The sequence below is a fragment of the Quercus robur genome, chromosome 10 (genome assembly GCF_932294415.1).
Source record: "Quercus robur chromosome 10, dhQueRobu3.1, whole genome shotgun sequence".
NCBI classification, from domain to species: domain Eukaryota; kingdom Viridiplantae; phylum Streptophyta; class Magnoliopsida; order Fagales; family Fagaceae; genus Quercus; species Quercus robur.
In genome coordinates this window covers 31,298,704-31,307,965 of record NC_065543.1, presented here as the reverse complement: position 1 = coordinate 31,307,965, position 9,262 = coordinate 31,298,704, and the positions used below count along the sequence as shown (strand labels likewise).

At 33.6% G+C, this 9,262-nt stretch overlaps 1 protein-coding gene across 1 annotated transcript; it reads left to right on the top strand.

Moving 5' to 3' along the window:
• The first annotated feature begins 1,884 nt into the window (after positions 1-1,884).
• On the top strand, positions 1,885-8,409 carry LOC126703298 (alpha-dioxygenase 2-like). Its single transcript, XM_050402259.1, has 10 exons — positions 1,885-2,075; positions 2,163-2,423; positions 3,941-4,090; positions 4,523-4,656; positions 5,624-5,837; positions 6,130-6,275; positions 6,356-6,583; positions 7,348-7,550; positions 7,645-7,888; positions 7,983-8,409. The coding sequence occupies exons 1-10, from the start codon at positions 1,983-1,985 to the stop codon at positions 8,269-8,271; spliced, it is 1,962 nt and encodes a 653-aa protein (XP_050258216.1). The 5' UTR covers positions 1,885-1,982; the 3' UTR covers positions 8,272-8,409.
• Positions 8,410-9,262: the final 853 nt, after the last annotated feature.

The following is a 9,262-nucleotide window of genomic DNA, read 5'->3' as shown; positions in this document are numbered from 1 at the left end:
TTTTGTTTAGTTTATCTTTTTAAGTAACCTAACTTTACTATTATTTTAAATGCAACAGGAACATTTGCACTTAAGAAGGCCGATAACTTGATATGGTCCAAGACATGTAGTTTTTTTTTCTTTTTTCTTTTTTTCTTTTGTGGGAATGATATTATTAGTAATGTAAACTTAAAACATACCTTTTACAAGTTTACTATCATGTGTGTGAATGTAGAAGCAAACTCTGGCTTACTAGCAAGATTCCCCTTCTAACACCCATTCTGTTTTGGTGGTCTTTAAAGCTAATTAAGTTGGTCTTGCTAGCTACTACTGGGTGACTTTTCTATATACTGGTGCAGGACAATGAATTGTACAGCCGTAAATCAAAATGAATGAATGGAGGATCTAGAGACTAAGCGCATGAATTGTGCTTTTGATGAGTTCACATCAGCATCGTAGTGTCCTTTGGCTTTGGTGAGGAGCAAGGGAAATCCCTATTCTTTAATATTAGTGTACAATGCATGTGCATGTTATGCGTGTTGGTAAATTACTAAATTGGATGTATACATTAGCTGGTTGTACTCCATTATAGTTTGTCATTCTTTACTTGTCACCTTCATTTTCTCTTCTTACTTTAAACAGATCGAAGATTATACCAAGATTAGCTTCTAGAAGCTGGAACAAGAGTTGCACCAAATTTGGATATCAAGTGTTTAGTGGTAATTGGTAAGTGGAAACAGTATCACCAGTGAAAATCTAATCACAGATGAGGAACTTATAAACAATTGATAGATTGCATCTATTTCAAAAAAAAAAAAAAAAAAAAAAAAACTTGTTTGAAAAATACGGGTCAACTTGACCCGACCTGAATCCAACTTGACCCGCCTGTTTTGCCATGTCTAATTAGGGATGACAATGGGTCGAGCATATATATAAAATAGAAGATGTGTTTTTAACTTTTGATTGATCTCATAATATTTTTCTTTATAAAATTTTAAGTCCTCATATAGGATTTCCTTATAAAATAAGTTATGCCTTAAAAGACTATAACTTCTTAGTAAATATGGCTTACTAAAATCAGGGAAGGACCCCAGTAGGTAGGGGCCCGAGCCCCCCTGGGCCAATTTTTTTTTTTTAGTAGCTTAATTTTCAGTAAAAAATAAAAAAAATTTAGACTTGCCCCCCTTACTTTGTAGCTTGGGCCCCCTCCAAAATCATGAATCATTAACCTTGCCCATGTAAATCTTAAAAAAAAAAAATGTAAAGAAACAATAGTGTTTTGTGTTTTTTGTTTTTGTTGATAGATGATTGCATCTTAATATATTAAGAAATAATGATTTTTGTGTATTTGTTTTGGTTGAAAGTTTCTTAATACTATACGGGTGTGTATTTGAAAATTTTTTTTTCACTTATCTCTGGTCCCCTTAGCTTGAAATCCTGGGTCTATCTCTGACTAAAATGCAATTGCTTGTTTTTAAATAACTTATTTTTAATGATTTATTTGGTTTAAAAAATACATTGGGTAAAATTTTTTATCATAAAAGAAAAATAAAGAGAGGAAAAAGTTAAATAAAAAATCCTTATATGACAAATTAAAACTCATATTTTTAAATGTGTGGCTCTAAACCTCACACTTTTATTATTGTACCAAATAAAACTCCATGGTATAAAGTATTTGGTACAATAATAAAATTGTGAAATTTACACATTTGAAAATATAGAATTTAATCTATCACAAAGATAAAACTTTACGATTTCTTTTGGACATAAAAAACAAGAACTAGTAAAACTTAACTTTAAAAAGTGGTATATAAAGAAACAGGCAGTAAGAGCTTTATTGAACATTAATAAAGGGATGGTCAGACACGTTTGGACAACTATAAAGTAAGACCTCCCTCTCTCACAAATTATTGTCCTCTCTCACTCTGTTCAGGTAAAGCAGAACAAGCTTTCACAAATTACACTATTTTTTCAGGAGAAGGAACATCTTCCCACAAAAAGCAATGGCATTCTTTCTATTTTTGTCACCCTTCATCCACCCTCAACTTCAGCATATTGTGGCCAAAATGACTCTACTAGACACCCTATTGTTCTATGTTAGTGCAATCTCTAGCTCTTTCTTTCTTACTATATATGTTGTACTTGAATTTGTGATATCAGTTACTATATATGTTTGATATTAGGTTGTACATTTCGTGGACAAACTGGAGGCATGGCACAGACTACCAGTGATTATTGGAGCTGTTTATTTGGGAATTAGAAGACACTTGCACCAACGTTATAATCTATTGCATGTTGGAGAAATAAATGGGCAGAGATATAACACAGAAGAATTTGCATATAGGACTGCTGATGGAACATGCAATCACCCTAGTGATGATACCATTGGTAGCCAAGGAACCTTTTTGGGTCGCAATATGCCTCCATCAACTTCACCATATGGGGTAAGAGACAGTGAAACACCTTAATTAATGAAGCTGTTACTGTTTTTGCCTTTTGCTCAAGGAAGAATATGTATTAATCAACTTGTTACTGTTACTACTAACAGTCTTTGTGATTTTATAACCCACAAGATGTCACACAAATGATATCACAATAAAATTATAATGGGTTAAAAAAGCCTACCAACCCAATCCATACATACCCCTAATTAGGGCACCTTAAAGTTTTGCCATTATAAATAACATAAAGTTTGATAATTCATGCATGGCTTATTCGTGAAATCATATTTCTTTCCAAGCACGAAACATGATTTCATTTTTAAAACCAAAGTATAAAACAAAAAGTCTTTACTTTTTACCTTTTAAGAATTAGAAATAAAGTAAAATTGAAAACTAAATTAATAAATGAAAATACAAACTATCATTTATTTAATGTTAACAAATTATAAATTAATAAAAAAAACAAAAATAATTGTTTCATAATAAGTTTCAACTCAAGAGTTGAACCTTATTTTGAATCTAAAATTATCTATAATTGATTCTATAATAAATTTTTGTTGCAATTTTTGGTTAATGTGCAAAATCAAAGAACCCGTTAAGAAATCATCATTTATTTTGTTACAAAGCATATTCTTGACAATATTCATGGCTAGAAAGATCAAATTTTGTAGTTGGTTTTCCCATCATCTACAAATTAAATAAAAATTATTTTTATTATCACATTATATATTCATTATTCTTCTAATTGAAAACTAATTGGAGTTGTCAACTAAAAAAATATATAAAAACTCTCCAAACACAAGCAAATGTTTGAAACTATTGATCAGCCTTAGTCACTCAGTATTATATTCTATAATATGTCCAATATTTTGTCTAATGTGTTGCCAAGTGAAAAAAAAAAAAATCATTTAGGTGTAGTCAAATAGCAGACTAAGACACTAATCAGTTTTTGATGTAGACAGGGATTGAATTCTAGATATTTTGTTTAATCATCAAAGACTTTATCAGTTGAGTTAACTGGAACCCACATTTTCAAATAGTAATTTGAATATAGATGAAAGTGAGATAAGTTTACAAACAAGTTGCTACCATAATTAAAATGCTAAGAGGACCACGGTCCCCTTGCTAGACAAGTAGATATACTACCCCCCCACCCCCCCCGGGTGGCCCCTGCTACTTGATCCCTTGTATTTATTGTACCCATAGATTTATGAATTCTGGGGCCTAGGTCCAAATTTTTATCCAGTATTTTGGATTTACTTTGGTTCATATTTGGTATCTTCACCAGTTAAATGAAACAAAACAATCCCCTCCCCATATATTTTGAGGGTTTATAGCATAGCATGATCATGTGCATCATATGATTGTTTCAATAACACTATTTAGTCAATATTTTCTACGTTGGAACATTTTTTTTTCCTTGTGTCAATTTATGGTATGTTAGTAGGTAACACAGTTTTCTTCTTCACAAGTAATAAGGTGTATGATGTTCATGTATTATTTGTCATCAATCTCTACAGCTGTTAGAGCCTCATCCAACAGTAGTAGCCTCAAAGCTTTTGGTGAGGAAAAAGTTCATAGACAATGGGAAGCAGTTCAACATGATAGCCTGCTCATGGATACAGTTCATGGTTCATGACTGGGTCGATCATTTGGAGGACACTGAACAGGTTTTAACTTGAATATTGTTGTGATCAAAGTTCGCTTTTTAGCAAAGCAAGTTAAAGCATAACAATCACTAAGTATTAGGATCTTCTCCATTTGAAATGGATCCATTTTATGGTTCAGACATTACAAATATGAAAGGTGTACATTATGAGATCCAACAAATAAAATCTTAACCGTAAAATGAATTCTTTCTATTTTATGTAAAAATGGATATGTCAGAAACCAATTCAGTCATGTACCATATACATGATAACCAATTACAGCCATGAGCCATCCATATGTTTAACCTTATCATTGTAATTGACAAAGAATATTGCAATATCAAAAGGCCTAGTATATATGGCTCAAAGCTTATAAATTATAATGACATGCTTAGAAACATTTTATTTATCAATTAAGCAAGAGAAATTATTGTTTCATAATTCTTTTAACAGATAGAGATTAGAGCTCCTGATGAAATTTCAAGTGGGTGTCCCTTGAAGTCTTTCAAGTTTTTTAAGACCAAAAAAGTCTCCACGGATTCACCTCATCTCAAGAATGGCTCTTTGAATACAAGAACTCCTTGGTGGTAAGTAATTTTCAAAGTACTTCCTTTTACTATTATAAGTCATAAGTGCATATAGGTTATAATAACTCATTCAAATTTTTAATTTTAATAAACAACATGTATAAAATTTTTCACATGTTATCCCCTCTCTGTCTGGATGCAGAGAAAATGGAAACTAAAATCATCAAATTAGACCAAAAATGATGTAGGATTTGTTCTCTTATCTTTCTCCTTTCTCTTAGTAACTAAACGAAGCTTAGGATAGAATTATTCATATACAAATAAAACAGCATATTACATATTCTTATGAATAACTAATAACATTTATCTTCAAATATTTATCCAAGAAAAGAAACTTAGTGTGTGTTTGAATACAGCTTATTTTGCTGAAAACTAAAAACTGAAAACAATAAAATAATATTTTTTAATTACTGTTCATTAGAGAGAACACTGTGCATTTGCCTTGGTGTGGTGGACTTAAAAAAAAAAAAAAAAAGAAGCCCTGAAACGCGGACGCGCAATACAAACAGACATTTATTCTTCAAATAATTACATTACAAAACCCAATCTAATCATTTTAAACAATGTTGCATGTTCCTACTGGCTCCATTTGTTGCCATGGATAACATATTGAGGACTGAGGAGTACAATATATAACAGTCACAAAAAGGGAGTTTCTAGTCTGAGTAAACAAAAAGAATTGAATTTAAAAAAAAAAAGGGAAAGAAAAAGGGGGAGGACTTCCCCTCAAAATTTTTTGGGGACGTGTAATTTTGGAACTGATTCTCTGGGGCAATTTTATAGTTTCTGTTAGGTAGGCTGATAATGAAGAATGTGTAGTGGGGCAATCAACTAGACCTGAGCTTTCTGTTGTATTTTGATTGTCAATACTTTTTAAGTTTTCAACTTGTCTAGGTTTGTAAAAACAAGTCAATAGAAAAGAATATGTGCATTCTATGAGAATTGAATTCTTTTGACATATGACTAGGGATGGGAGTGTAATTTATGGTAATGACGAGGAGGGCATGAAAAGAGTGAGGACTTTCAAGGATGGAAAGTTGAAGATCTCAGAAGATGGGCTGCTTCAGCATAATGAGAAAGGTATTCCTATCTCAGGTGATGTTCGAAATTGCTGGGCTGGCTTTTCACTCCTACACGCCTTATTTGTCAAAGAGCACAATGCTGTATGTGATATGCTAAAAGTAAGTTTTTTTTTTAGTTTATATTTATATGATTCTTTTACCCCATGGTGAATTTGATGCATATGTACTTCAACATTTCTATAATCTAATTTCAGTTGAATGGTTTTGGACCATTTTCAGAAAAATTACAATATTTCTGCATAATATTAGTGTTATATTTTATTGGGTTAGAAATTGTAGAATTTTATGCTATAATTTCCCTCATATGAAAGTTGTATGTGTGATAATGTCTGCACTTTATGAATAAGATAATGTTCAGCCAATGATTTAGTTGATAGCTCTTTGGTTTTAGGTACATTATCCTGATTTGGATGATGAGCAACTCTATAGGCATGCAAGATTGGTGACTGCAGCTGTCATTGCTAAAATCCACACCATTGATTGGACTGTTGAACTCCTGAAGACCGATACTCTCCTAGTAGGGATGAGGGTAAACTGGTAAGATAGTGATGCAATACTAGTGCTTATTGCTTTCTAATTTACACTTCACTGAAAATCATAAACCATGCTTTTTGCAGGTATGGACTTTTGGGGAAGAAATTTAAGGATTTATTTGGACATTTATTGGGACCAATACTGAGTGGATTGGTTGGTCTTAAAAAGCCGAGAGATCATGGAGTTCCCTATTCACTAACTGAAGAGTTCGTAAGCGTCTACAGAATGCATTCACTTCTTCCTGATACATTTGTCCTTAGGGATATCACGTCTTCAACTACAGAAGAAAAATGTCCTCCCATACTACATGAGTACTTCCCTTTCTCTTAAGCACTGTATTTACATCACCAAAATATTAGGCACCAGTAGGATGAAAATTTGGCAAAAATGCACTAGGAACAAAGAACCGTGTGCAGGTGTGGAAAAATGCACTAGGAACAAAGAACCGTGTGCAGGTGTGGAATTAGGATTACAGAATTGGAGGTCAAGTTAGAGAAAACATTATTTATAGTTTAAGATTATAAGGTTATATTATATGTGTAATAGATACTCTCTTTTTTTTTTTTGGGGGGGGGGGGGGGGGGGGTCGTAGACATTCTTGTATTCTACAAAAAATTGGCCTTGAATGTAAGTTTAGACCATTTCAAGGCTCCCAAGTTCCAACATAGTACCATTGCTGCATTTATGGTTTTGGTGGTGTGGGCTTAGTACTGATGGTGGTAACAGAGTTGGTAGTGGTTGCACCCTTGCAGTGTTGGTGGAGGAGAGATGTATATCAGTGGTGTTGCCATGTGGTGTTGATGTTTGTGCTAGTACCATTTTATAACTTGTTAATAATCATTAGTTTCTGATTGTGTTCTTGCTGATGTGGGGGTAAAGGGGTAAAAAACAAATGCTTTCAGATATAAGAACAGTGTCCAATTTTCCTCAACTAAGGAAGCAACATTGCATTTTTTTTTCTTTGCAAGAGAATGATGTTTAGAATTAATTTTCAAAAGGAAAGTAATTTGAGATACTAATTAAAGTTTCCTTGATAGAAACTCTACATGACTAACTGCAGTGGTTATGAATCCAGGGTGCCTATGTGGGAATTAGTGGGTATTGAAGGAGAGAGAAAACTGTCAACAATAGGAATGGAGCAAATGCTGGTATCATTGGGTCATCAGGCTTGTGGGGCACTCACATTGTGGAACTATCCATCATGGATGAGAAACCTTGTAGCCCATGATATTAATGGAGAAGATAGACCAGATCCTGTTGATATGGCCACCTTGGAAAGTATATCATCTCATTCTTCAATTTCTATTTACAAATTTCATTTTATTTCCACTTTCATTTTTGCAAATCTAATTTTACAATGCTGGACCATTAGTTTATAGAGATAGAGAGAGGGGAGTTGCTAGGTACAATGAGTTCCGACGGAACTTGATGATGATTCCTATTAGCAAGTGGGAAGATTTGACAGATGATGAAGAAGTTATTGAAGCTCTCCATGAAGTGTATGGAGAAGATGTGGAGAAGCTTGACCTGCAAGTTGGCTTACAGGCAGAGAAGAAGATCAAAGGCTTTGCCATCAGTGAGACTGCTTTCTTTATCTTCCTACTAATTGCTTCAAGGTATGCTCAATGTCATACTAAGAATAAAATGAGAAATTTGATTTGTTTTTAGACACTTATTTATGCCTTCATTTTGCATGATAATCTTGTTTAGGAGGCTAGAAGCTGATCGCTTTTTCACAACCAATTTCAACTCCAAAACATATACAAAGAAAGGCCTAGAATGGGTTAACAAGACCGAGAATTTGAAGGATGTGATTGATCGGCATTTCCCTGAAATGACGAGGAAATGGATGACATGTTCAAGTGCATTCTCAGTGTGGGATTCAATGCCAACTCCAGCTAACTACATACCGCTGTACCTGCGACCATTCCATCTAATTTTCATCTATTTAGTACTTCCAACAAGTATGGTTATCTGGTTGTCCACCATTCTATTATAAACAAAAGAGTGTTTAGTATTGGCTCAAGTAAATGTTATATACTAAACAGAACTATGCATAATCATATCCCACTGAATTTGTCATATGAAATGATATTATATACCACTGCAAATGTCATAGTTTGTGCAGTATTTTTCAGTGAGAGTATTGGCTGTTTTTAATTTTCAAATATTTGCAACAGCACCAGCTATTAAATCTCCATTTTCAGATGACTACTAGCTGTTTATATCTCCATGTCCCAATGTCTCATACTCCCATGAGGTCTTAGGTTCAAAACTCCTAATCAGTTAAGGCCACCTCCAAGAGATTCATTACTCTAATTACCTAATGTGTGTCGGTTGAGATATTACATAGACTTGAGGATATAGTCAAGTGTTTTAAGAGTTTTAGAGCTTAGACACCCACATTACCCAAATAAAAAACTAACATTACTAGAGCATCAACTGTAATAAGATTGCTACCAATCTAAAGCCTTTATTCTTTCTCATAAATTTCACACTTAAGTCTTTTCAGCCTCCATGGCAACCTGGTGGGTGCAGGCATTGATGTAAAGGAAGGGCATCCTCCACGACATTATTGTGGTGCTGGTAATTGCAACACAATAACCATGAAAACGAAAGGAAAAGGTCAGTTGCTAGTGGGGCTGGTTATGGGACTTGCGGCGATGACTATGACAATTGTACAATGGCAGAAAGGATGTTGCAATTGGTAACATTAACTTACATCCTATCCTTTGGTAGCACTAACAGTACTAGTGATGGGAGGGATATAAATTATAAAAGCATGTTAAGTATATAGTGGATAACATCTGAAGTTGTCGGGTTGGAAAGCCAGATTCTTTTTGTCAATTCCATTGACTCAATGGCATGAAGAATTACACTAGTAAACTTTTCTACTGCCATAAGTACCCACGTTATACAATACATTCATCTCCCTAGTAAAATTTTACGAAGAGTCTAACAAATTAAATAAAAGCTTTCTATGGGGTGAC

What these genes read in the sequence shown, in the direction of transcription:
- LOC126703298 (XM_050402259.1), top strand. Translation starts at nt 1,983, where the DNA reads ATGGCATTCTTTCTATTTTTGTCACCCTTCATCCACCCTCAACTTCAG. An exon ending in ATTTGGAGGACACTGAACAG is followed by an intron (nt 4,091 to 4,522) that starts GTTTTAACTTGA and finishes TTCTTTTAACAG; the next exon opens with ATAGAGATTAGAGCTCCTGA. An exon ending in CTGTATGTGATATGCTAAAA is followed by an intron (nt 5,838 to 6,129) that starts GTAAGTTTTTTT and finishes CTTTGGTTTTAG; the next exon opens with GTACATTATCCTGATTTGGA.